General features: G+C 42.8%; 1 protein-coding gene across 2 annotated transcripts in view; it reads right to left on the bottom strand.

Moving 5' to 3' along the window:
• Positions 1–433: 433 nt before the first annotated feature.
• Positions 434–27,717, bottom strand: part of CLDN18 (claudin 18) — a 29,248-nt gene continuing 1,964 nt past the window's right edge. The window contains exons 1-5 of one of the 2 annotated variants that reach the window (XM_061420867.1): positions 19,017–19,558; positions 7,757–7,921; positions 7,032–7,149; positions 4,154–4,264; positions 434–3,139 (exon numbers count right to left, since the gene is read on the bottom strand). In XM_061420867.1, the coding sequence (XP_061276851.1) occupies positions 2,968–3,139; positions 4,154–4,264; positions 7,032–7,149; positions 7,757–7,921; positions 19,017–19,236 (786 nt within the window). In that variant the 5' untranslated portion in view covers positions 19,237–19,558 and the 3' untranslated portion in view covers positions 434–2,967. Of the gene's footprint in view, positions 3,140–4,153; positions 4,265–7,031; positions 7,150–7,756; positions 7,922–19,016; positions 19,559–27,717 lie in introns of those variants that run through there. The other variant, XM_061420856.1, reaches the window with a different exon arrangement.

Raw genomic sequence — 27,717 nt, forward strand, 5'->3', positions numbered from 1 at the left:
TCTGATTCTGTAGTTCATGTTGTTCCCAAAGACTGCTGCAGCCTCAGTGAGTACGGCTAACTGAGCTGGTCAAGCCAGCCCTTGATGTCATCAAGGGCACAGGCACTGGATACCTTGTTTTACCTGCTCCAGGGCTGATCGATGACATTAGACATCCAGGCTGGCGCACTCAGGGTCGGACAAGCTAATCTTGGTTTTTGGACCCCACACTGCATGCCTGGCAGCTCTGGGAATCCCTTTTCATTCAGGCTTCCCAACCTGCAGAAACTACTAACTGGACTGGGGCAGACCTGGCCGACCTCCAGGCAGCCTGGCTACTGCTGAGAAGACATGGATTCTGCAAACAGAACACCCCAGGGAGATGCGCTCAGCTTTGAGGTGCTGTGGCTCCTAACTCCACTCTCTGAAGCTTAGGAAAAAAGAGCAGAAGCTGTTCAAAAGTGAGATAACAGTATCTTTAATATTTAAGTAACAAAACATGCAGGTCAATACTCAATGCATATACAATAAGACAGAGCAACAAAAAAAATTACAAACCATGCTGTAACTACATGGAGGCTTTCAAATAATTTAGTGTTGATGGAGAGCACGCTAATTAAAGAGTCACACCTCAGGGCCTTGGAACTGACCAGGACTTTGCCCTGGTGGGAGGGGGAATTGACTGTGCACACGGCCTTCAACCCTGAAGACTGAACAATCTCCACTTCTTACATTGCTCAGCTTTCTCTCTCCCAACCCCTACTTTTTTGGTGTGCATGCATTTGCTGATTTTATTTATTTTTCATTTATTTATTTTTTGCAGTAGGTCATTTTGGTTATCTATTTTAAAGATAGCAGTGTATACAAGTCAATCCCAAACTCCCAATCTATCCCTCCCCTAACCCTGCCCCTCTGGTAACCATGAATTCTTTCTCTAAGCCTATGAGTCTGTTTTTGTTTTGTAAATAAGTTCATTTGTATCATTTTTTAAGATTTCACATACAAGTGATATCATATGATATTTGTCTTTCTCTGACTTACTTCACTTAGTATGGTCATCTCTAGGTCCATCCTGATTTTATTTGTCCATTCTTTATCCCATCTTAGAGTTTCATGAGTAGTGATTTGGTCTTTAAACACTGCTGTCTCAGTGAGAGGGCTTCTCCAGTGGTTCAGTGGTAAAGAATCTGCCTACAATGCAGGAGACTTGGGTTTGATCCCTGGGTTGGGAAGGTTCCCTGAAAGAGGGAATGGCAACCCACTCCAGTATTCTTGCCTGGAGAATCCCATGGACAGAGGAGTCTGGGGAGGCTACAGTCCATGGGATTGCAAAGAGTTAGACATGACTGAAGCAACTGAGCACGCATGCATGCTTATCACAGTGAGTAGGGTCTCTGGGTTGACTACTTGGGTTCTTGGTGAACATGATTCCTCTCTGTTTAATGGGCCATGGTCTGGAGTTCCCCTGAACATAGTCTTTCGATCCTGAAGACCCCTGTGAATATTCCTTGTTTCCTTGGAAGCCACTTTCACATGCACTATTGGCATGAGGGCTTCCTCCCCTAACCCCTCAAATAATAACCCACTGGTCAGATTCCCTCAGTGGCAGTGCCGCTGCCTGACTAGGTAGTTTTGAGAGAGTACCCTTACCACAGTTCCCTGGGGGGCCTGTTCTGGCTCTGGTGCTGGGACAGGATGCTGGTGGCCTGGAGGAAGGAGGTTAGGCTTTTGGCAGCAGTGACACAAATGCAGGGAAGGTGGGTCGCTGCAGAGAGTTCTTGGACATCTAATGGTCCAACCAGTGGAGGTGAAATCAGTGAAGGGAACAGCAAGTAAGTGCTACCCTCAACTCTCAGCGGCCTGTAGGCTTGTGAGAGTGGCCACATGTCCCTGGGAAGCATTACATTCAGTCTCATCACATTTCAAAATAGAACTAGTTTCAACTCACTTCCTAGGGCCTGCTGTGTCCCATTATTTGGTTTTTACATGGATTACACTGATTCTATCATCCATAACCAGAGTCCAGGAGACCTCAAAGGGAAAGAAATAGGATCAGTGAGCATTTCATGAAATTCAGACTTCAATGTGATTTTACCAAGTACAATACAGACAACATCAAAGCAATTATTTTTTCGTTTTCTTCTATTCATGTGCAGGGGTGAGGCTAATTCACAGAGACAGTGTATCATTTCACTAATACATTATTTATTCTAACTATATTTAGAATACCAAATATATTTAGATTACAAAAAAAATAAAAAGGAAAAAGAAAAAATCCTTTTCTTGTTCCTCCAGAGACTCTTTCTGGCCTGTGACAGAAAGAGGACATGCATGGGGAGTCCAGCAGATGTTAGCAGAGGTGGAAATGTTAGTTTCCTCCAAGTGAAATCACTTTGGCCCAAGTAATGTTAAAGATCACAGTGTAAGAAAACTCAGATAATGAACTGCAGATATAATAAATATTTTCCCATTTCCCTATCTCTTCTGCAATCAGTGTTTATTAGTAGCCAAGTGAGGGCTGGGGGTGGGAGGGGAGGCAAAAATGAAATAGCAGAAAATGATGTCTTTTGATTGACTCATTTTTTCCTTTCAGAATTGTTCTGGGGGATGAGTTGGGAAATAGATCTTCAATGGGCTGTCAGCTAGAAGGAGGATGGACATTTTGCCTAAGTGATCTAAATGATTTATCAATCCATATTCTATCATCAGATTAAAAAGGTTATATCAAAAAAAAAAAAGAGAGAAGAGGACTGGAAGATGTGGGCTCTAGCCTCTAATGCTCTATGATAGCTCAGCTGTTTTGTAATGGAACATTTAGAGACAGAGGCATGTAGCCAAGACCATCTGGCCTCACCACAGGGGAAACCAAGGCTTTCTAACTTCCAACTGTGAGTCAAAAGCTATGGGAAATCAAGGTAGAATTCCTTGTTTTGGGGTGAGATCTCGAGGGGTTTCTTCTGCCCCTGCCCGGGTGACCTGGGGGGAGGGCTACACGTAGTCGTACTTGGAAGGAGGAGACTGTCCCTCATCCTCTGTGCGGGCACCCCCATCATATATCTTCTTGTTTCTGGTGTTGGACTCAAAGCCACTGCTGGCTTTGAAGCCTCCAGGCCTGTAGGCGACGTTGTGGCCTGAGGCATGGTAAGAGACGGCTTTGTAGCTGAAAGAAAAAGAAACACTCTATGACCAACTAGAGATGTATTTGGTAGCAGGACAAATTACCCATTTTCTCTAGGATGTCTGACTTTTAGCACTGAAAGTCCAGTGTCCCAGGAAACCCTTAGTCCTAGGTAAACTGAGATAGCCGCTGTTTTGGGCTTTGGGACACTGGCTTTTCAGCCTCTGCAGTGGAGCAGAATTTCTTGCTTTGTATTAGAGTTGGGGGTTAGTGACCAGTGAGTTCCATCTGTTCATCAATTCAGATGAAGCTGAACCAGAAACAATGTTCAGGGGAACATGGTTATGCCAAAGAATCATAGAATTTGTAAGCTGATCAGTACGTATGAGCAACCCATCTCTGCTAACCTGCTCAGTATGTGTATGAGGTAACAGAGGCTCAGAGAAGGCAGATGACTGGCTAGAGGTCACAGGACTGGTAAGCAGGAGAACCAGATGGAGCCAGGTCTCCCAATCCCAGTCACAGTGAGAAAAGTACAATAGGTGTTCTCAGCATCAGTGTTACTAACATTCTGAAACTGAAAATCTTTGTTGTAGGGGCCTGTCCTGTGCTTTCCAGGATGTTTAGCAGTATCCCTGGCCTCCACCCACCAGATTTAAGTATCACTCAACCCTCCACTCCAGAGCTGTAACAATCGAGAGTCTTTAGATGTTGCCAAATATCTCCTGGGGACCAGGACAGGGGTAGGGGGTGGGGAGAGGTGGGGAGGCGGGTACAATTGCTCCCAGCTGAGAGAATCATCAAGTTATGAAGTACTGGAGTTGGGGGGCAGCCTAGAGGGCTGTTTCGTTTTTCCTTCAATAGCATCACTTCTAAATCTTCTCAGGCTGACATATTCCTGTTCTGTTCTTTAGGCTTCCCCATAAAACATAAGGTTCATGATCTTTTTGTCAATAGCGTTCTTCTGTATACATATGCTGATCGTTCTGGCTGCAAATGATATGTTAAAATGGACTTGGATCAAATGTCTGATTACATTGGGATGGGGAGACTCACTTGGTTTCCTCGGGGGCCAGACCCCGGCAGGCGATGCACATCAGCACGCCCCCAATCAGCGTGAGGCCTCCAGCGACCCACCCCACGAACAGAGCCGCACCAAAGGTGTACCTGGGTGGGGAGAGAGTGGCTATGAATGTGGCTGACTCAACCGCCCAGGCTCTACCCTGTGAACCTGGCCATGCTCATCCTCTCGGTCCCCACTTTCAGATTTCACACCTACTCCAGCCCGCCCCTGAACACACAGTCCTTTGGGTCACAGTCAACTGAATCAGGTGCTCTGAGATTAGAATTGGAACTGAAGCTATTCAGCAAAACAGTTGTGAGATTCTTATGCCCCTAACATCACTCAGGCATAGAATTCATTGTGAGTCTCTAATTTCAGAGAAACACCTCAGGAAAATTCTACTTCTTCCCTATTGGCAAAGGGAAGTGTCTTGAAGGTTTGGTAAGAGAAGTATGAGCAATATGGGATCAGTCTCAAGTTATTATTTTAGAAGGAATTTTGGTCTCTTGAGTTCTTACTATGGACCAAGAAGCTTTTCTCATCTCTAACTCAAGTAACCCTGGTAACCATCCATGCCAGTAGGAGCATGGATGCTGTTTTTTGAAAGACCTAATGTGAAGAGACCATTCATTTCTTCATTCATTTCTTTACTTACTTGGTCAACAAGTATTTATTGATCTCCTACTATGTGCCTCCTACTGCCTGGCACTGGAACAGAGGGGTGAACAAGACACAGACCATACCCCGATGGTGCTTCTGTTCCAGCCCACACTGAATTCTAACCTGTAGAGGTCTGACAGTAAAACTGGTGACCTTCCCCCTTGTCAATTATATCCAAACAGGATAACCTGAGAACAAAAATCTCTGAAGTTACCTGTCCAAGAGACGTGGGCAGGTTCTAAGGAGATAATGTAAGACAGCAATGGTGGGCATTAGTCCTGGATCCCTGGTAGTGGGTGACTTTTCCAGGCAGGGGCACTGACACTAGGCATCCAGACACTGTAGACAAGGTGGGCTTTTCTAAGTAGAGTGACCAACCACCCTGATTTGCCCATGACAGAGAAGTTTCCTAGGATCTGGGCCTATCAGGGCTAAAACTGGGTAAGTTCCAGGAAAGCAGTGACAGACTTTACTTTCTTGGGCTCCAAAATCACTGGATAGTGACTGCAGCCATGAAATTAAAAGATGCTTTCTCCTTGGAAGAAAAGCTATGACAAACCTAGACAGTGTATAAAAAGCAGAGACTTCTTGCTTTTCATAGCTTCTTGCATATAGCCTTGACTATATGGACCTCGCTGACAAAGGTCCATATAAAAGGCAGAGACCTCTTACTTTTTATAACCTTTGCATATAGCCTTGACTATACGGACCTCGCTGACAAAGGTCCATATAGTCAAGGCTATGGTTTTTCCAGTAGTCATGTATGGATGTGAGAGTTGGACCATAAAGAAGGCTGAGTGCCTAAGAATTGATGCTTTTGAATTGTGGTGCTGGAGAAGACTCTTGAGGGTCCTTTGGGAAGCAAGGAGATCAAACCAGTCAATCCTAAAGGAAATCAACCCTGAATGTTCATTGGAAGGACTGATGCTGAAGCTGAAGTCCCAATCTTTGGCCACCTGATGCAAAGAGCTGATTGGTTGGAAAAGACCCTGATGCTGGGAAAGATTGAAGGCAGGAGGAGAAGTGGGTGACAGAGGATGAGGTGGTTGGATGGCATCACTGACTCAATGGACTTGAGTTTGAGCAAGCTCTGGGAGATGGTGAAGGACAGGGAAGCCTGGCAAGCTGCAGTCCATGGGGTCACAGAGAGTCAGATATGACTTACTGACTGAACAACAACAACAACCACCCAGAGAAACCAGGATGAGTTGATTAGCATGGTTCTAAGTTGTCCTTGTAGTCAAGAGACCATGGGAGGACTGTAAAGGAGGATGAGGACACCTTATGGGGATCATATCTTTCCCATTCTTAAAACAATGCAGGAACACATATGGTGAATGGAGTTCCAGGGAGCCAGAGAGTAATGGATTTATCACATGCTCACACTCATCTGTCTTCCATGATGGATGTTGCTGGAGAAATACCAAGCATATCCACTCTAGAGATGATGGGTCACTTAGGTATAATATTTACATGACTCTCCTAGAAAAAGATCTTTCTCCTTCAGGAATTTGCTGCTGCTTCTTGCTATAAAATACATTCCTTTGAAGTGGCTAAATGAATACAGGTGTTGGAATTCCTCTTGCATCTTTGAAAAGTTCTACTCTGCTTGCAACACCAAATTACAGTGAGGTTTCATCTCCCTCTGCTAGTCTGTGACCCCCATGAGAACAAGGACTTTGTTGTTATTCCAAGAACTCAGAATGATTCCTGGCCCACAGCAGGTGTTCGATACATTTGTAGAATGAATGAGTTAATGAACGAGAGAAAGAGCAGCCATACAAGGAAGAAACATCACTTTTTCACCTATATTGCACCTCACTCATTTCTATTCTAGCTTTTCCCTGTCCCTAGCTGGGTTCCTGTCACTGACTGGAGATGTGGGGTGATGCTCATTTACATGCTTGGGTTAACAGTGCCTGTTTCATTGCCACCACAATGGGGCCTGTGTAAGAGTGTTAGATAAATACTGTGAACTGTCGCTGTATTTCAATGGAAATGTCAGATCAGCCTCAAGTCATATCACCAAGGATATTTCACTGAAATGAAGTTTATGAATTTACAGATCATTGTTGATTTATGATATGGCATGGCTGCCTCTGATAAATTTTTGCTATTTCAGGCCCTGACAGTCACATTAGGCATATGTGCTTAATCGGATTTTTACAACAATGTTCACTGAGAAATACTGAGTCTAGATTAGGAGGTTACCTGGTCTGAACGGTCTGCACCATCCCCCCCATGTTGGTGAACATGCTGGCTGTGGACATCCAGAAGTTAGTAACCAGCATGTTGGCAAACACAGACACTCCAGCGATTGCACAGAGACCTGCAAGCAAAGAACAAGAAGACTCTGGAGTCAGCTTTAAAGCAATCACATTGTTTGTGAGACAGTGTATGCTTACATGAGTTTAGATGAGCAGGTTGCAGAATACTCCATTCCTATAACAGAATGGTCAATTCAAGCACTGATTACTGAATTCTCACTATGAGTTGGGCTGTCTCTTATCTCTACTTGTGGAGGGATGGGTGTGTGTGCAGAAAGAGATTTTCCATCTCAGGACAAGGGGTCAATAGTACAAATATTAATATTTGGGCCCTGGTCCTTTGACAATGTCAAGGGTTCTTCCCTTAAAATCATTTTGTAAAGTCTCAGCAAAATAATGCCTTTAGGGATAGAGTCACTTGACTACTTAGAGTTGAGAATCTCCTATAATGAGGCGAGGCTGGCAGCTAAGAGGGACCTTAGCACTGTGATAATTCTGTAGAGTGTAGTCGAGGCTTAATCTCAGATCTTGAAGCCCAGTGTGTAAAGCTTTTACCCATGTTCAGACTATGCTCAGTAGGGAGAAGCTGTGTTTTCTCTGCCAGAATGATTTTGCTTTGACATTCCCGGATGTGCATCTGAGAGAGGGATCCCCAGGCTCCTTGTTTACCTGCGATGATGAACATGATCCCGGAGGTGAGTGTCATTTTGGCTTTGGCGGAGTCATCCATGTTGCCCATACGGATGCACTTCAGGGCAAAGATGGCCACCAGGAGGCCAATGACACTCAGGACGATGCCCACGATCATCAGGGCTCGCACTGCCTGCAGCATGGCTGTGGGACAAGGGACAGGACAAAGCAGACAGGTAAGGCCACCTCCGCCAGATTGATTAGGTTTAATACAACAGAGAAACTACAACCAACCAATACCGAACTTCTGAGAGGCAGAAAGCCCAGAAACTGTGAACCTTGTCATTGTTGGAGATACAAAATTATGGAAAGTGCAAAACCATCACTTAAACTCCCCTGATTGATGAAAAACATGCATGCAGATATCTATAGAATGAGAAAACTATGGACTATTGGAGCTGGGAGGGTCAAGGGAATTTAGCTATTAAGAATATTAATTACTAATATTTCATCTCCTCATTTTAAAACCTGATAATCTGTGTTCCAAGAAGGGAAGATGGCTTGACTAAGGTGACATTAAAGATTATTGATAGAAAAAAATTATTGATAGAGATTATAGTAAAACTGGGTTGCTTTATCTTCCAGTTCAAACATCTTTCTTCTCTAGTCTTTTCACAGGGGCTCAGTGCTTCATAGAGTTGTGTCCACTTCCAGAAAACTCAATTTAATTTATAGCCTATAATGAAGCAAAGTCACTAGATGATATACCAAGGGCACTGTATCATTGCCTCTTCCCAAAGGGACTATTAAGGTCATGGTGAGCTGTATTTGGGGCCTATATAAAAAGATGATTATATCAATCTCAGGTCTTTCAGCACAACCACAGTTTATCAGCTGTTCCCTTTCCAGGAATCAATGGAAGTTCTTTGTCCTCTGGGGACTCTCTTGCAGTGACCTCCCCTCCAGATACTTCTAAAGTGGTTTCTAGTGCCTCCTTAAAGTGCAGCGAGTCTTAGCAACAGGTTTTTACTGCGTGAACCCCCCCTCCCATGACTAGACATAGGGATGACAATAATTAACAGGTCTCTGCCCTCATGGAGCTTATGCCAAAGTGGGGAAAGATGGTCATCAAACATGTCCACTACAAGCATAATGAACTTTACAAAAGGAAGACAAATGAGTTCTTGTGTCTTCTAGAGGGAGAGGCCACTAGGGTGGGTAATTCTGGTGGAACAGAACTGAAGACCACATGAAGCAAAGCAGAGAGCTCTGTCCTGTTCAAGTTGTCATAGCCAATTGCTACTTTTAATGGAAAGCTATTAGAGACTTTTCAGACATTAAAAAACTGAATCCATATTTTAAAAACTCTACAATGTAGGTAATATTATTTAAAGAAATAGAAACTCAGAGGTTAAATAACCTTCCCAGACACACATATCAAAGGAAAAGCAGGGCTGGGGGGGGCAAAGCTGGAGCTGTCTTAAAATAGTTATTTTCCCATCACAGTACGTTGCTCTGAGGTACTTTATCCTGGAAAAACAGGCAGAGTTCTGGCTGCCAGCAAGGTACGGGGTTCTGTAAACTCCTAATAGAATGTATCCTTCAAACTTGGAGACTCGGCCATAAAATGTCATCCTCTGAAATGGATGGTAAGAGTGTATAAAGGAATATTCTCCAAAAGTCATCTCAGGGAATTACCTGCCCCAGGAGAGTATTTATAAATGTGACTCTCAAGACAAGGAAGCCCTGGGAGAAATTCTTTCCAATCTCTTTGCAAAGATTTCCATCTCAAATATGGCCAATATCCATGGAACTGCCTGCTTATTCACTCTAAGATGTGTATCATAAAGCAATTTGTCATGATGGGAGAATTGGCAATCAATGAAAGATACTGAAAAGAGGAGAGGTAGATCATGCAGAATTCATTAAAAAGCCTTCTGCTGTGTCTGAGGAATGGAGCCCTGGGAACTTTCTCACCAGGTAGGGAGACGATGGAAACCAGATACTCTAGTTCTATGCCATTGATCCTTGATTCTTCTCCCTAAGAAAACTTATGATTTTAACTTTGCTTCCTTGCTGGGAACAGATTTCTATAGGCATCCATCATCAATCTTGGCCCTGTTAACAACTATTTTCCCAGGGTAAATGTGTTGGTTTACAGTGTGGATCAATCTTCTAGGATCTGACCATTCACTCCTGGGAGAGCTGCTGAACATTGGCATCTTGGGCTTGCACTTTTCTGATGCTAGTGTCATGGAGACCTCAGGAAGCTGAAAAGAACTCATGAGGGTTTAAGAATGGCCTTTGGATCTACTCCTTAAGAGGGCTCTAGCATGTTACCACTGTTTTCCAATGCCTTGCCCAATGGCTTTGTTGGCCTCACACATACTGGGAACAAACACCCCATACATTCCCTCACTGGCAAATGCAAGCATGTGTCATCTCCTCATGTATTCATTTACACCTTTGTGTATTCACTCAGCATGTTGATAAACTCTCATAGTCATATGTTAACAGATTCATGCACTCATCCATGAATTCATTTATTTATTCATCAAGAATTTTTTAAGCTCAAATTCTCTGCTAAGCTCTTTCCCTGGTACTGTATGAGGAATAAAATTTCATGAGAAATAATCACTGTCTTCAAGCAGTTTACAACCTGGGAAGATTTTATTTCCATTGGAAATACTGAACCTTAAATGTCTTTTCACCTTGGAAGTACCTTGGCTAAGAAATCATAATGGAACCGCTTTCTGACGTCACTCATTGTGTGGTTCTAGTTCTCTTTCACACAGACACACACACACACACAATTAAGCTTCAAAACTGTGGTTCAAGAAGGTTAGTTCAGGAGAGGACATTTTTGGGGAATCCCCAGACTTCAGGAAATATCCTTAGGGCTCTTCTGTTTTTGAATGTTGCTACCAGAAAACCAGACATATGAGAGGAGGAAGAGACTTTAACTTTCCTTCTATCTTGTCCCCATGGGCCTTTTATGAACTTCAAATATACTCAAAAGCCTATTTGAAGTTGTAATAACTGCTCTTGTTCTGATATCTTAAACCTTAAGCCATTCAGAGAACAAAATCTTTTTACCATTTTGGGAAGCACCTGGCAAGGCATCTGGTTAAAACAACCAAAACTCAATTAACCAACTAACCAACCAACCAACGAACCAGACAATATTAACAAAGTAGAATAAGGAATGTCCCTTTTTTTATATTTATCCTGAGCAGGGATGGGGTCACTGAATCTCTTTCAATTGAGTGGTTCTAGTATTTAGTCTCAAAAATGTATCACATATGTGCTGTGACTGTTGCTGTGGCTGAGATATGTGGTCTACCCTGGCCTTGTTGGACTGGAAGGGATGGTGATGCTGGCTGGTGGGAGATATTAATAAAAGCTCTGGTCTTGCCTGATGTGGACAGCAGTTGCTGCTGTGTGTGCCACAGGAGCCTTTGGGTACTGGAGCCCCAGTCAGCCTGTTTTGGCCAGCCTTTGTCTCGGGCTCTCAGATGCCCTCTTGCCTCTGCTGGGTCAAATTAAGGTCAGAAATAAGACCTTATTTATTTTCTGCTTGCTCTTGATTTCTGGATTTCTGATCAACACTGGTACCTGCTTTGAATCAGGTCCACCGTGACTTTGAGCTCCTTTTTATATTTAGAATCTCCTTCTATGGATAGGATTGGCTTACTCCTACCACTTATATTTTGTGGAACCACAGTCAAAGCCAAAACTCTGAACCTGGATGGATGAATTAAGCTCTCCTTGCTTTGGAGACCCCTTGGGGAGGGGTTCTTCTGAGGGTTCTTCTTTACTGCTCACTGCTAGATTCCCTATGTTTAGTAATGTCCATGGAGGTGCATGGTGGTGACTAGAACTTCTTTCCATTTGGAAGACTCTACCATCCAGGATTCTAATCCTTCTCCTTAGATACATAACCAGAGAAATGGCTCCCAAAGGAGGTACATTTCTCTTTTAGCTACTCTGTGTCTTATTTGATATTCTGAGCAAGAGGCATAGGCTTATCAGCTGATAACAGGTGAGTCAACTGGCTCTATAGACTGATTCCCTGCACTAAAGGTGTGACTACAGCATTCTTTCCAATGAACAAAGACATATTATCAGAGCTGAAGGGTGGGCAGGATTCAGAGCTGACAGAAGCAAACAGAAAAATGGGAACTGAATGTTCCTTCCCTGTTGCTATATATCTTATTCTCCCAAAGTAGCTATGAACTGACAGGCAAGGTGTTTTTGGACATGGTTCCCAATCCTGGCTGTACCTTAGCATCTCCTGGGGAAACTTTTAGATAAATATTTATGCTTTGCCCTGATCCCTAGGAACTTTCATTTAATTGTTCAGTGACATAAAACTGCAAGGAATAATCTGGGGGCTTAATAATCAAGAGGGCTTAGGAGGAGGTGCTCAGAATGGGGAGTTAAGAGGAAAGAGTTCTAGTAGCTGATATCACTGAGCTGGCTGGAGGGTGGGGGTGGGGCTGATGAGATAGCAAGTCACCAAGTGCCAAAGCCTGGGCATGGAGTCTTTGTTGGGATGGGGAGGGGAGATGACTCATATCTTCATGCACAGCTTGGCCTCAGATTGGAGGCAGGTAGGTCTGGTGGAGGAGTCCAAAGAGGGGGATCCCAGAAGAGGTAAGTCTGAGGCCAGACCTTAGAGGAAAGGCCTTCAGAACAAGGTGGGAGGGCCTTGATTCTCCAGAGATCCTGCGGAGCCCATATGGAGGTCCTACGCATCTCATGAGATCCCACAGACTTCATGATACCAAGTGTCGTTAGGCAAGTCTTTCAACCTCACAGAAGCCAAGTCTCCCCAACTCTGGAGTGGGATAGAGAGATTTCTTGCAAAGAAATGTTGTGAAGATCAGATGCTGCTTGGTCCCAGCATAGAACTAAGTCAGGATCTGTAAGATTCAGTTTCTTCCCCTTCCCTAAAAAGAAGCTATTTTTCCATAGAGAACAAAGTAGTAGTTACCAGTGGGGATTGACGAGGGGTAGTATTGGGGTAGAGGAGTGGAGGATGTAAATAGGCTACAAGGATGTAGGGTACAACATGAGGAATGTAGCCAACACTCAGTAATAACTGTAAAGGGAAAGTAATCTTTAAAAATTGTATAAAAATTAATTAAAAATAAGACAATTGAAAAAAGTAGTTATCTCTCTCCAACTCTACATGGCTTTGGCTTGTACTAACCATGTACAAACCTGAATCCTTTCATTTGGTAAAATACAGTTAAGGATTTGAAAAAGACATGTGTGAGAGAGCGTGAAGGGCAGGAGTGGAAGAAGATTTGAGAAGAGGAGGAAGAGAAAGGCCTGGACCAATGTAGGGAGGAGATCAGGAAAAGTGGGCTTAGGATCTGGTGGGCAATGAGCAGGCTGATGCGGTGTAGGTGGGTTCTGTCCTATTGCCTTTTCAACTCTAAGGTGGGCTCCAACTACGTAACTCTGACCATGTATGTTCCCACAAAGCAATGATGCCCCACCACTGACCAATTCATGCTAGGGTGTGATGCCCCTGCTATCAAATTAACAACCTTGGGACTTCTTTGGTGGTCCAGTGGCTAAGACTCCATGCTCCCAATGCAGGGGCCCAGGCTTGATCCCTGGTCAGGAATTAGATATGATATATTCTAATTAGATATTGTATGTTCTACATTTGGAATTAGATGCCAATTTTCAATGAAGATTGAAGATCCCATGGGCTTTCCAGGTGGTACAAGTGGTAAAGAACTTGCCTGCCAATGCAGGAGACATAAGAGACATGGGTTTGATCCTGGATCCAGAAGATCCCCTGGAGAAGGGAATGGCAACCCACTCCAATATTCTTGCCTGGAGAATGCTATGGACAGAGGAACCTGGGGAGTTTTAGTCCATAGGGTTCCAAAGAGTCAGACATGACTGAAGTGACTTAGCACACGTTTCTCCGGCATATGTGTTGCAACTAAGAGTTTGCATGCTGCAACTAAAGATCCTGCAAGCTGCAGTGAAGATTGAAGATTCCAAGTACTGCAGCTAAGACCCAGTGCGGCCAAGTAAACAAACAAACAAAGAAAAACCCCATAGTAACAATCTTTACAAGCACAAGCTGAGGAGGCATCCTGATTTCTGGGTCTACATAGCTTTGAGAATCAAGAAGTCAGAGCAACAGCCTCCTTTTACACTCAAGTTACAGGTTCTCTTGAGCTTTGTAGATGTGTTCTCAGTTCTCTGTGGAATCTCCTTCAGATGTGCCATAATGTGTACACATCAGATATTTGTCCATATACTTAAAAAATCACATTTGTGCTAAAACATGTCTCTTTTTTGAAGAAAGGGAAAGCAGCTTAACCCAAATCCAAGAGGTTCCTCCAGATCTCATTTCAGTTTTACAACTAACTTATACTAGCTCTACCTTTCAGGGCCAATTTCTTCCACTGGACATTGAGGAAAGGCAAGCTGGTTTCACAGCATCAGGAGCGTTAGACTTTATGTGAAACATTAGCTAGTAGTAAGAAGAAATAAACAAGATAGCTCCTTTCGAAAGGATACATAAGAGCAGTTTCATATTTTTTTCCTTATGGATTTCAGATTTTGTGAAACTGTTCTCTGGGTTAAATATGGTTTCCTTAAACACCCCCATTGCTGTGTGTGTCAATATGATTGACAGGTTGATGGGAGACTCCCTAGCTCTCCAGTGGCTGTTGTTTTTGCACATTGAGGTGGTAAAGGGGAAATGCAGTCAGTTGTGCGAAAAAAATCAAGACATTCAGTGCCTGTTACAGTGCTGAGAATCAGTGAAGAGCTCAGAACACAGGAGGATGGGGGATGGAAAGGAGAAAAAAAGGACCCTAAAGAAATCTTTACTTTAGATATTTAGATTCATAAAAGGCATCTGATTTTGGAGAAGAAAAAAACCTGGAAGATCAATATCCTAACAGAGCTTTGGGCGGTGTAGACATGACAGTAATGATTTAATGATGCCAAGAGCCAGATCTTGTAGAGACTTTTCAGAAGATCCAGTGGTTAGGACTCAGCACTTTAAATGAAAGTAGGGAGAGTTCAGTCTCTGGTTGGGCAACTAAGATCTCTGGATGCCACAAGGTAAGGCCAAAAAAATAAAAAGAGCCACATCCTGTAAATGGGTCACAGAGCACGTTTTACACAAATGCCTTCCTGTGAGGCATTGCAGACCTAGAGAAAGCCAGGTCAAGAGATGTGGGTGGCCAAGCTATGCCCTGGATCCCAACTCATCTGCTTCTAACCACAGGACCCTGCTACAGCAGCAAATTCAGTGCATATTTGCAAACATGTTATAGAAAACATCACTTGACTCTGATACCATCATGGAGGCCAGAAACATGAGTTTGCCAGGCTTTTGCCTCCTCTCCCTCCTGTCCATTGACAGCCCTTTGCTTTTTTCCTGCCACAGTCTCCAGTCTCTCCAGGGAGGGGAAATGGGAATTAGTATTTTTATAAGTATCTTTATACTTAATATTCTTGATTGTGCATTGTTAATGAAATTACTATCAATGGGTCAGAGTGCCAATGCACCCTCTACTCTTATGTGCTTAAGCCTAGACCAATCCTTTCAACTGTAAGGAAGCCCCTTCTAGCTGGAATGAGTGTGGGCAGGGAGATGACACAACTTGGAAGCCTTTCATTGTGTGTTCATAGCCTACTTCTGTCATCCTCTATCCATGGGAACTTGGGCATGTTACCTTGCCATGCTCTCTGAGCCTCAGTTTTTACCTTTGTAAAAATAAAGCTAATACATATTTCCTTGTATTACTGTGAAGATTAAACTGGAGTTTCTGTGCAGTCCAATAAACCATAGCTGTTTTTATTTCTGGGCACTGTCTTTGGAGAATTGCATGCTACATTGGTTGTTTGGAATTCAGTGCAGAGAATCCTGGGCTATAAACTATACAGCACTGGCAATATACAGGTAAACGGTCCTGGTACCACCACCATTTACCTCCTTCATCTCTGTAGGTATACTACAGCTGCTGCTGCTGCTAAGTCACTTCAGTCGTGTCCGACCCTGTGTGACCCCATAAACGGCAGCCCACCAGGCTCTGCTGTCTCTGGGACTCTCCAGGCAAGAACACTGGAGTGGGTTGCCATTTCCTTCTCCAATGCATGAAAGTGAAAAGTGAAAGGGAAGTCGCTCAGTCGTGTCCGACCCTCAGATGAATAGAATTAAGTTATTCTATGGCTGCCAGTTCCAACTAAATGTGATACATTCTTCTCAGATAAATGAAAAGTGAGATTTTTGCAAGTAAAGAGCAAAGAAGAATTGAATAATTGGTAGTGGTGATTATGATGATTAAAGCATTAAAATAGTATCGGCCTCATGCCTTTATAGCACTTACAGACAGCACTTATTGTCTGCAGGAGGATAATATTCCTCCCTGAGTTCCAGGTCAAAATTAAGCTCTCTGCAACCTTCCATTTTTACCTCCAGGCATTCCTCCCCGCTTCCCTGCTTCAGGTGTTTCCTCCCAAGGCCTTTTGTCATGCTCAAGAATATGCTTTCAGCAACTGTTTCTGGTGGCCTCATCCTCTCTAGGCACTGGGTCCTGGCTGGTTCATGTTAATCCTTTCAACCCCCTTGGGAGCCCCATAAGTATCCACAAGCCATCCTCTGGCCTCCTCTCTGACTTCTTCATTGCCTTATGATCCTGCCTGTAGCTTTTGAGTTTTTTCCCTAGTCTTTTCCTCCTAATAATCCTCCCACTCTTCCCTTACCCCAGTCAGTCAGCCACATCTTAAGTCATCAAACAAATAATTGCATTTCAGGATGCCAATTTGCACTGTGGCCACTCCTGCTGCATTGAGGACTGGCTACTCTTAAATCCACACTCTTCTCCATGGCCACACATGATTAGTGATTTAAAGTATCTCTTTTTCCACAAACTCAGGCCCAGGAAATGGCTATCCTGCCTTTTGGTGGGATGCAGTTCTGATGCAGACAGGCAGGGCAGGGGTTCTCTCTGTGAAGGGAGAAGCATGGGCTGGGGGTAGCGGGCTGGTAAGAGATGGGTAATGGAAGGAAGGTGAGTAATGCTGGAGGTGTGTGTCAGGCTGTCACATCTGCCCCTAGTTAAGCTGAGTGAGGAACCATGGAAGGTGTTTGGGCCTTGAAATATCCAGGAAGAGGAGAGCAGAGAACTGGAAGCTGGTGACTGAAAGATTCGGCCTGACCTTCTGCCATAGTCAAAAGAGCAAACATTGTAAGGAATAAAGGATAGAAACCGGAATGCAAGAGGTTAAGAGTGAGGAGGGAGGGATAGGAGAAAAACTTTGTCTTTTAGTTTGATTGTCAGTGAGCTAGGGAGAGAGAGAACTTGAGAACGCTCTGAATCAGGAAGGTTTTCCAGGAAAAGATGATATAAGCGTAAGTGAGGAGGAAAGATGAAAGAGGCAAGAAGCGGAGGGCCAAGAAGAGGTCAGCAGGGGTGGCCACACAAGAGGGGGCAGGGCCCTCAGAGCCCTGGTGGAGAGGCTGGTCTTGGACAGGTGGCAGGGAAGGAATCTCGTTCTGCAGAGTAGACTGTTGATGGGCGATGAGGAGAGATTCTGAGAGGACTTAGGGATGATGGGATCCCTCAGTAGAATGGAAAAACAATGAGGGTGGTAGCAATGCGATCTGACCACATTGGAGAGTGTGGCTATTTGGGATTCTCATGTGTGGAAAGACAGAGAATGAGCCAGAGACTGATACTGTGTGATGGGGTCCTGGGAAGAGGTAATTGAGCTGAAGTCATGAAATGTCCTGCCTTCATTTTGAATACAAGGTCATTCTTACTCTTTTATTTAATAGTTAAAATTGGGTGTAGCTAGCAACTCAACTGGAGAAGGCAATGGCACCCCACTCCAGTACTCTTGCCTGGAAAATCCCATGGACAGGGGAGCCTGGTGGGCTGCAGTCCATGGGGTTGCTGAGTTGGACACGACTCAACGACTTCACTTTCATTTTTGCACTTTCATGCATTGGAGAAGGACATGGCAACCCACTCCAGTGTTCTTGCCTTGAGAATCCCAGGGATGGGGGAGCCTGGTGGGCTGCCGTCTATAGGGTCGCACAGAGTCCAACACGACTGAAGAGACTTAGCAGCAGCAGCAGCAGCAACTCAACAATCCATGGTCTTGCATCTCCTCCTTTCTGACCTTTGCCCTGTAGCATCAGCCACTCTCTGGGGCTTTCTTCCCTCCAGCCAGCCTCCCTTACTGCTTTAAGCAGATCTCAGTCAGTGATCAGTCTGTTTCACAATACAAGTGGCTTCTAAAGATGGAATAAACACTCCAGTTCTACTCTGACACCCACTTTCTATTTCTTTCTGTAAATGGAGATAATTGAGTTGCTTTTCAGAATTCAATTTCAAGGGCTTCACAGGCCTTGCAGTTTGCTGCAAATTTATCCCCATCTACCTGTCCACAAGGTATTTGTTTCAGAGAGGCAAAACCTAGCCCTGTTTTCCTTTCTTCAACAAACTCACATCAGGGCTACTCCTTGGGGCCACTGATTAACCTTTTATTTCTTTCTTTGCTTTAAAAAAAAAAAATCAAGTAGAGGTCCCATAATATCTAGAATGCAAAGTTCCTATGATTCCTATTTGAACTAATTATCTATTAGAAACAAGGATTTAGCTGATACCATCTCCAGGGGTGAAAGGATGTCATTTATAATTATATTTATATTCTGAGACTATTACAATTATTATAGTTCTGTAATTATATTTTGACATGCATTGTTTTTGAAGAGTGCACACCAGAACCTCTCAACACAAATGCAGAGAAAGGATATTTGTAATTTGAAGGCGATATATACTTTCTGGCACTGACTGAGACTCTGACTTCTCAAAGGAAAAATTAACCAAATTGATGATGAAATTATATTAACTCCTGATAAACGTTTTTTGATGGTAAGAAAATATTCACCATCCTACCTAGCCCTAGGTATGTGCAGGCAAGAGCAAGTCACACGCACATACCTGCACACAATTACTTTTCTCCTTGAGCAATATTGTCTCTTCTAGCATCAGGAGCCTGCCCTCACCATAGCCCCCTTGTTCTCATGACTCGCTTCCTCACTGGCGATTCCTTTGAGTATAAAATCTTGGATGTTCTCCCCTAGGTCTACATAGCCCTCTTTGACATGGGGCCAACTTCTCCTCTTACACCTCTGATGGGAGCCAGTGCTGTGAGAGTCCTGCCCTGAGCCCAACTCCAAGGTCCCTCCTGGCTGCGGTGAAAGCAGCAGCCGGCTCCCGGCCTCATCTGTGCCCACGCCTACCTGGCAGGCCCAGGATGGTGAGGTAGGGCCGGCACTCGGTGAAGCCTGAGCTCTGCTGCACGCAACTGCGCCAGAGCCCTTCATACTGGAACACAGCGGTGACCGGGTTGTCGTATAGGTCCTGGGTGCTCCACATGTCCATCTCCGTGGCAACGATGCAGCCGGCCAGGCCCAGGATGGACAGCAGGAAGCCCACCACTTGGCATCTGGTGGTGGACATGGCCCGGCTCTCCGTCCTCCCGCCCAGCTGCCGCCTTCGTCCTGCCGAGCTCCCGGGGAGCTGCTCTGATCAGATGGCTTTCCTCGGCCCTCTGTGTTTGTTCACAGTGTTTTCCTTAGATAGTTCAGTTTCACTCTTGGTTCAAGGACATTATTTTTTCATTTGTTAGGGAAGCAGCCCCAAGAGGCACTTGTCTGGGGAGTGGCACAGGCCGGGTTGGTTTGAGGGCGCGGCAGTCTGAGTGGACCCCTGCCCCACCCCGGCTCTGGGTCTGCCCCAAGGGAAGAAGCGCAGCTAAGACTCGCGTCCCTCCACCCCCGACCACACACACAAGCCTTCCTTGAGGCCCTGTTCATCACGGGAAACCAGTTCGACTGACCTCACTTAAAAAACACGGCTCCAGAAATCTCTGTCTCACACCAGACATTTTCTCTTCACAACTCGTAAACCACCATTACACTGACATCTTTCCATTTTGATCTTACAGAAATGGGTAGAGCAGGTATTAATTATTCCCCACCCATAGTTTTGGGGGGAGGGGGTGGTGAGTCAAGCAAGGTAAAGAGGTTAAGGTACTTGCCCTGGTGCCTTGCACCACAGCTGCTGAATTTAAAAGATGGCAAAGGTGGAAGTCCCATCTCAACTTCTAGTCTGGGACTCCTTCTCTGTTTCCATATGGAGTGACAGGGCAGGCAGAGTTGTCCCCACTCTTGAGAGGGGAGCCATATCCTACAGCTATACTCTGGGTCTGCCGGAATTGGATCTGGGATGGGAAGAAGCAGGGCGTTGTGTTGACGGACATCTCACCCTTTCACTCGCAGGAACCAAATGAAGACCATGTGGCAAGCAGACACAGAAGTTCCACAAAAGGCCATGAGGAGGAAACAGGCAGGCTGGACCAGAGACCCTGACCAGGCCTAGCATCTGCTCCTGACCCGGTCCTTGACATGCTGTGTGCTGGGCGATTGGGGCAAATGGCTCCGCTTATGTGGATCACAGAGTTTTCATCTGTAACATGGACAGGATAAGCTGAAACACTTCAGCACCCTTTCAGGTGTCATACACTGTTCTCCTCTACATTTTGCAGAACAGTCTTTACTACAGTTGGTCAAAATGTCAGGAATCACCAAAACAGAGACTTGGCCAGCCATCAGCCAGTGTGTTTTGTAGACACAATTTGATTTTAGAATTACATTAGAGAATTGATGGACCTGCTACTTCCTGTGGGTGGTATGTGTCTGGCGTCTGAATTCAGACACATTTTAGCGAGACGTTCCTTGAATCTGGATGTCAAGGCCCTGATACACACCTATACCCCAATCTCTAGTCTATACACATTCTCCAGGAAACAAGCCTGTGCATCTGGACATTTCAATGTTATCTTGGGTGCACCCAGTCACCACTCCCATGGCTTTATTCCCAGCAAACACAGAAAGCAAATATGCAAGGTCTCCCCTCTGATTTGAATGGAGGCAACACTCCCCTCAACCACATACCTTGCTTTAGGTTCTGTGATCAGGGTTTGCATGGTAAGAAGAATGAGCCAGAAAGCCCCAAGAAGAGAGTAGGCAAGAGTTATACGACTTAGGTGAAGTCCTGTTGGTGGCTCTGTAACTCCTGAACTGAGCTATAAGGCCAAGTCTAAAAGGTGGGGAGGGGACAGTTAGAAGTGACCCTGGTCTCTGCTGGTGGACGGGGATCAACCAATTAGATTGGAAAATGTTAGAATAATTCAGGAATGATTCTGCCACTGTTCCTGTGGACAGAGCTCATTTCACTCTTATTTCAATTAAAAGTTAGGCTTTTTATTCAGAAAGATTTATAAGAGTTTTGTTTCCAGTTGTTCATTTTATGACACTTGTTTACACCCTCACCCCCATCATTGACCACCCAAATGTAGATTGAAAATGGCAAAATTAAAAAGAAAAGGTTATTATAGTTACCTAGTTTCAATCATGACAGTTTTCCCTCTCATTTTCCTATGAAAATGTTTTTATGCAAAATTTCAAGACAGAATAAAAAGATATTCAAGTAACAATGAATTAATCTTTCTTTCTTGTTTGAAGTGGTGACAGTCACTTTATATTTTTGGAGGAAGGAAAAGTTAGCTTTAAAGGATAAAGTAAAGCTCCCTCTACTTAGGCAGAATACTGAATGAGTAGAGAGGGATTCTAAGTGTACACACTTTAAAAAATATGAAATAAGTATACATTTATGTGTGTGCAAGCTCAGCTGTGTCCAACTCTTTGTGACTCCATAGCTCCTTTGTCCATGGAATTTTCCAGCCAAGAATTCTGGAGTGGGTTGACAAGTGTTAACATGCTTTAAAACATGTGGAAAATGGGATTTTTCACTTTCTGGTGAGTTTTCTGTGCTCTAGAATGAGTGGACTGCTGCTTTAGCAGTCACTGCTAAAGAGTAATTGGGGGTCCACAGAGAAACATCTGGCTTCCTTGTTTATGGCAATGGGCTTTGTTAAACTATATTAAATGTATCTCTAATGACAATGACAGTTCATGGTCTGATTATAATAGTATATAATAATGATAACAATCCATGATCTCATTGTGTTTAACAATAATGGGTCTGTTTCAACTTTGTTTAGTCACTTTTACAATGAAGCAAAAAATTTTGCTGACTTCTTGAGGGGAATCCTCCCTATATTCAACTTTAAATATGGTTCTGGTGTTGTCATTTCAGGTTGTACATTTTCAGGAGCTTATGTTATTTTACTGATATTGGAGAAAACATTTCCCCTAACTTTTCTTTACCTTGTTATAGGAATATTAATACAACAATATCTATGCTAATTAGGCAATATGGCAGTCAAATATCAATATAAAATATTACAGCTAGGAATATGGGAGGAGTTAAATTAGTATTATTAGCAAGACAAATGATTGATATATCCATTGATTTTTTTCTTTTAAAATATTAACACACTTTATAGTCTTAACTTCTGACTCTACCTTTTAGTGCTCATAATAGAAAATTTAGAAGCAGGAAAATGTTGACAAATCTTACTCATAATTTTAAACCTTATACAAAATATTTGGCATACTTTCTTTTTAATCTATTCTCTGTATATATTTTTTACATAATTAAGAGATCATACAATTTACTGTTTTTCTCTTTTCACTTAATTGCATACATATTCAATTAAAGTACTTTGTAAACATTGTTTAATATATTTAATATTAAATATTTAATCTATGAATATGTTAGAATTTCATTATATAGAAATGCTGGACTTCCCTGGTGGCTCAGACAGTAAAGAATCTGCCTTCAATGCAGGAAATCCTGTTTGATCCCTGGGTTGGGAAGATCCCCTGGAGAAGTGAATGGCTACTCACTCCCAGTATTCTTGCCTGGAGAATTCCATTGACAGAGTAGCCTGATGGGCTACAGTCCATGGGATCACAAATAGTTGGACACAGCTGAGCAACTAACACTTTCACTTTCATAAAGAAGTCCAACTGTTCACCAAAACAGCATCTATTCTTAGATAATTAGACTTTACCCCTCCCCCAGTTTTTTGTTTGTATGAAAAACAATGTTAATGATGAGCATTTTTCACATGACTCTTTTGCCAGTATTTCTGATTACTATTTTAGGACAGATTCCTAAGACAGGAATTAAGATGTCAAAGGGTATGAGGCTTTAAAAAAATCTTAAAAAAAAAAATCTTTTTTATGTAGAGGCAGACTTTTTTTCTATGAATTTTATTCCTAGTAAACAGCATCTGAAGCATCAACAGCATTTGAAAGATCTTGCCTCACTGAAACCCTTACCTGCTTTGTGAATTTGTTGTTATACATGATCGCATGTTTAAATTTGCATTACTTTGATTATCAATGAGTTTGAAACTATTTTTTAAACAAATATTTGTGCAGTGTTTGTTTTTCTTTTTCGTGAATTATCACTTCTTCCTCATATATTTACTGGAATTTGGCATTTTGTCTATCAACTTACATGAATTATTTGTTAAGGATCTTAATATAGTGTTACGATTACTAAAAAGATCTTTTCACATTGAATATTTGCTTATTAATTTTTTTCATGGTTTTAGAAAAATACAGTGTTTTCCATTTACATGTTCACAGTAGCTAGTGCATAATAGGTGCTTAATAAAAATCTGTTAAATGATGTAGTAAAATGAGTGTTCTTTTCTATGCTTAGGAATTTATTTTCCATTTAGAAATGATACTAGAATTAGTTTAGAATTTTAGAAAATTTAAAAGTGTTTTGTGTATCTTTACATTTAATTAATCTGGAACCTATTTTGGTTTGTAGTCTATGATTCATTTTTTTCCCTCAAAAAAGCTAATCAATAATTTTTACAGCACTTATTAAATAACTTTCCCTTTCCTCATGCTTTGTAAAACCTCCTCTACCTATATTAAATTCACATATATGTCTTCCTAATTTTAAACTTTGCTCCATTGACCTGTGTCTATCTTTGGGACAAAGCACACTTTTAATTATCACATCTTTAGAATTTGGTTGAATATCTGGCAGAGTTAACTCTCTACTTTTATATTAATATTATCCTTAAAAAAATTTAAAGATTAATTTCATCTGCTTCTTCTTATAGATAACCACTTTGCCATGCTCCCAAGGGAAAACTCTCACTAGCATTTTGATTAGAATTCTTGTAATATTATTCTTACAAGCTTAGGTTCTGCAAAAAACCTGCCTGAGTTTGAATTCTCAACTGCCACTTACTATCACAGTGTCACTGGGAAAGTTCTATAGCCCCTTTGTGCTTCAGTTTCCTCATCTATAAAATGGAGATAATAGCACTACTTACCTCATAGAGTTGTGAAAATTAAAGTAAGTATAAGGTAATTGATGTAAATTTATATAATCACACAAATTAGATTTAAAATATAAATTAACATATGCTAATTTCTTGAACCAATGCCTAGGGCAGAGTAAGGTCTCAATATGTTATATTATTATTATAATACAATTAGTTAAATATATTATTTATTATATATTAATTAGGAAGAAATTCACATTTTTATAATATCCCTATCTAGGATCCTGTAGTATATATTCCTTTTTAGTTGATGTTTAAATTTTCCTTAGTAAACTTCCTTTTTCATTTTTATTTTTGCCTAACATTTAAAGATCGGAGAAGGCAATGGCAAACCACTCCGGTACTCTTGCCTGGAAAATCCCATGGACAGAGGATCCTGGTAGGCTGCAATCCATGGGGTCGCAAAGAGTCAGACACGACTGAGCGACTTCACTTTCACTTCACTTTCATGCATTGGAGAAGGAAATGGCAACCCACTCCAGTGTTCTTGCCTGGAGAACCCCAGGGACGGTGAAGCCTGGTGGGCTGCTGTCTATGGGGTTGCACAGAGTCGGACACAACTGAAGTGACTTAGCAGCAACATTTAAAGATGTTATTCCTAAGAGTTTAACACATAACCCTGTATTGTGTTGCCTCACAAAGAGATTTAAGTTATTTTAATTCTCTTAATACACTACACTCTCTCATGCCACTGTGTCTTTTCCAATAATGTTTCCCTCTTTCTGAAAAACTCTTTACCTCTTTGTCTTTCTGGGTAACTCATACTTGTCATAACTAAGTAACTCAGCTCAGCTGTCATTTCCTTTGGGAAGTCTTCCCTTCCCTCATGTCTACATCCTGTACCATATGAGACACTGACTATGCTTTATAACAGTGGTTCTTAACTGGGGCCACTATTGCCCCCAGGGGATATATGACAAGTCTGAAGACATTTCTGCTGTCTTAACTAGGGAGGGAAAGGTGCTGCTACGCACATCTAGTGGATGGAGGCTAGGGATGCTGCTAAATACTCTGTAATGTGGGGAACAGCACCCTACAAAAGGCATTATATGGCTTAAAGTATCAATAGTGCCTAGGTTGAGAAACTTTGCACTGCAACGGTTTGTTTATCCTCTGTCTCTCTTTTAGATTTGTGAACCTTTCCCCATGTGCAGACAGCTTGGGACATAGTAGGTACTCAACAAATGTTTGTTGAATGCATAAATGTTCTTTCTAGTGCCATGATTTCTGTGTTACTGAGTTTAAAAATTTTTTACTTTTATTTTTCTGTGTGTGTTACAGTTACTTCCTTATTACTTCTGTGTATATGGGAAGACCAAAGGCTTTACTTTTCCTTCCTGTCCCTGCCAAGAGGGGACCTTGTCTAAACTTGGTCAGTCCAGGATAGGGTGGCTGACAGTTTTGGTTTTAGTGAAATGACTCTGTCTAGGAAGGTTGACTGTCAGTCCAGTACCTCGCGTTTCTCTGGAGGGTTCAGTTGTGCTTGACTTCTTCCCTCTGAGCCTAAGTATCTGTGTTTGCATTCTTGGGAGTGTGTTGCTTCTCTATGGAAATTAAAAAATTCTGTGCTTTTATTTCAATGACAATGGAAAAAATTAAAGCAAATATGTTCCAGACCCTCAGGCTGGCCACTTATGGTCTAGGTTTACGTTGGTATATATGATCATGTTTATACCAGGAGTCAGTGAGGTGAAAGCCTTAACTGATCCATGAACAAAGGGTTCATTCCAGCTCAAACAGAAATGGAGTCAGGGGAATTTCTTCCACCTTGTGGCGCTGGTACTATGACTCAGAAACCTGTGTCCTGGTGGTCAATTCTGCAGGAGCATCACCAAAAAGTACTGCACATCCTATTTTGCACAAACCTGATTGCAACAATTAGTGGTGGGTGGCACAGTGGTAAAGAATCTGCCTGCCAATGCAGGAGACGTTGGAGATTTGGGTTTGATCCCTGGGTTGGGGAGATCCTCTGGAGTATGAAATAGCCTGGTGGCTCAGATGGTAAAAAATCTGCCTTCAAAGCAGGACACCTGGGTTTGATCCCCGGGTCGGGAAAATCCCCTGGAGAAGGAAATAGCAACCCAGTCCAGTATTCTTGACTGGGAAATTCCATGGACAGAGGAGCCTGGCTTGCTACAATCCCTGGGGTCACAGAGTTGGACACGACTGAGCACACATACTTGCAAATACACAGCAGAGAACTTTTCCTCCCCAGATCCCAGAAATAATCAGGTCAATAGTCTTAGAGCCACATTTCAGAAGCACCACATCCCAACCTCACCTCAAATGAACAAAATCATTGCAAAAAGCATCATGTCGTAGATGCCTCATCACCACGGATAAGAGAGGACAATTCCCTGATGAAGTGGTGGCTAAGGGTGACAGATGTGAGTAACTTGAATTTATTAATACCACTTTATAAAACAAACTCAGGTGAATAGAGAATCTGCATTAATAATACTAAAGTCAAAGCTTTGAGAGAGGTGAAATACAAAATTGAACTGTATCTTTGTCCTATTAAACTCCAAGTGAAAACCAATAATATCCCTAATATCAAGTGAATTTTGACATTTGGGTTTATTTAGTGGTATTTACATTATAATTGCAAATGTGGTTTTGGTTCCTTGTATAAAATTTATGTGCATTAGAAATTTAAATCTATTGTTATACATGTCCATGTTAAGGTGACATAAAATGAGTATAATTGAAATCAATATTGAAGGGCTGCAAGAATTTTTTTCTTTTAAAATGGATTTCTACAAAATTCTTTTTGAAAAATACTTCTCTGAACTATCTAGTGGCAGGATCTTCACACATAACACACACAAAGGTTCTAAGAGAAGGCCCTAAAACAGTTTCAGTCCGGCCCCAGTTTAGCTCTGTGAATGTGGGTAAGTCACTTTGCCTCTCTGAGTCTTCATGTCTTGACCTGCAAAATATGGCATGTTGACAGCTGTTGCTACTCTAGGACGCCCCCAAGACTGCAGCCCCAGTCTTAGGTAAGAGGTGAGGCTAGGAAGATGCGTTTGCACTGGGGATTTCTGCTTTGTGTCTGAGAGCCGTGGGGCTCCCTGTGAGGGCTGTGAGCTGGGACTTGGGTGCAGGTAGGACACAGTCTGAGCCCTAGCTCTATCTGCATGTGACCTTGGGCAAGTTACCCCAGCTCAGCTTCCTTGTTTCTAAAAGGGTGGTAATGATAGCATCAAGTTCATGGACGGGGTGGCTTGTAGAGATTATACAAAGTACTTCAAGGCAATCGTTGGCTCAAGTGCTAGTGCCTGGTCTGCCATTGTTGTTTGCAATTTATGAAGCTGTATGACCTCTCAGGTGTCACTTGGGTGCTCTGCCTCAGTCTGACTCTCTCCTTCAGGGCCTCTAGCTCTGTGTGGACCCAGGCCCATGAACCGAGGTCTCTGAGAGACCAGGGGCATTTTGCGTTTGAGTTGAGGGTGAATTCCAAGGGCAGATGGTTAGACCTGGAGCTCAGGAGGGGTCAGTAGGACATAGAGACGTGGGAGTGGCTCACCTTTCTCCAGTCCCTGGAGGAGGGAGATCCCACTGAATCGGCCACTGGTCACCCAGGGATCTGGCTTATGTTCTCATTTGTATACAGGCCATTCCTCTCTTAGCCTGGCATTCAGTGCTCTCCACCATCATCT

This window comes from Bos javanicus, chromosome 1 (assembly GCF_032452875.1).
Source record: "Bos javanicus breed banteng chromosome 1, ARS-OSU_banteng_1.0, whole genome shotgun sequence".
NCBI classification, from domain to species: Eukaryota; Metazoa; Chordata; class Mammalia; order Artiodactyla; family Bovidae; genus Bos; species Bos javanicus.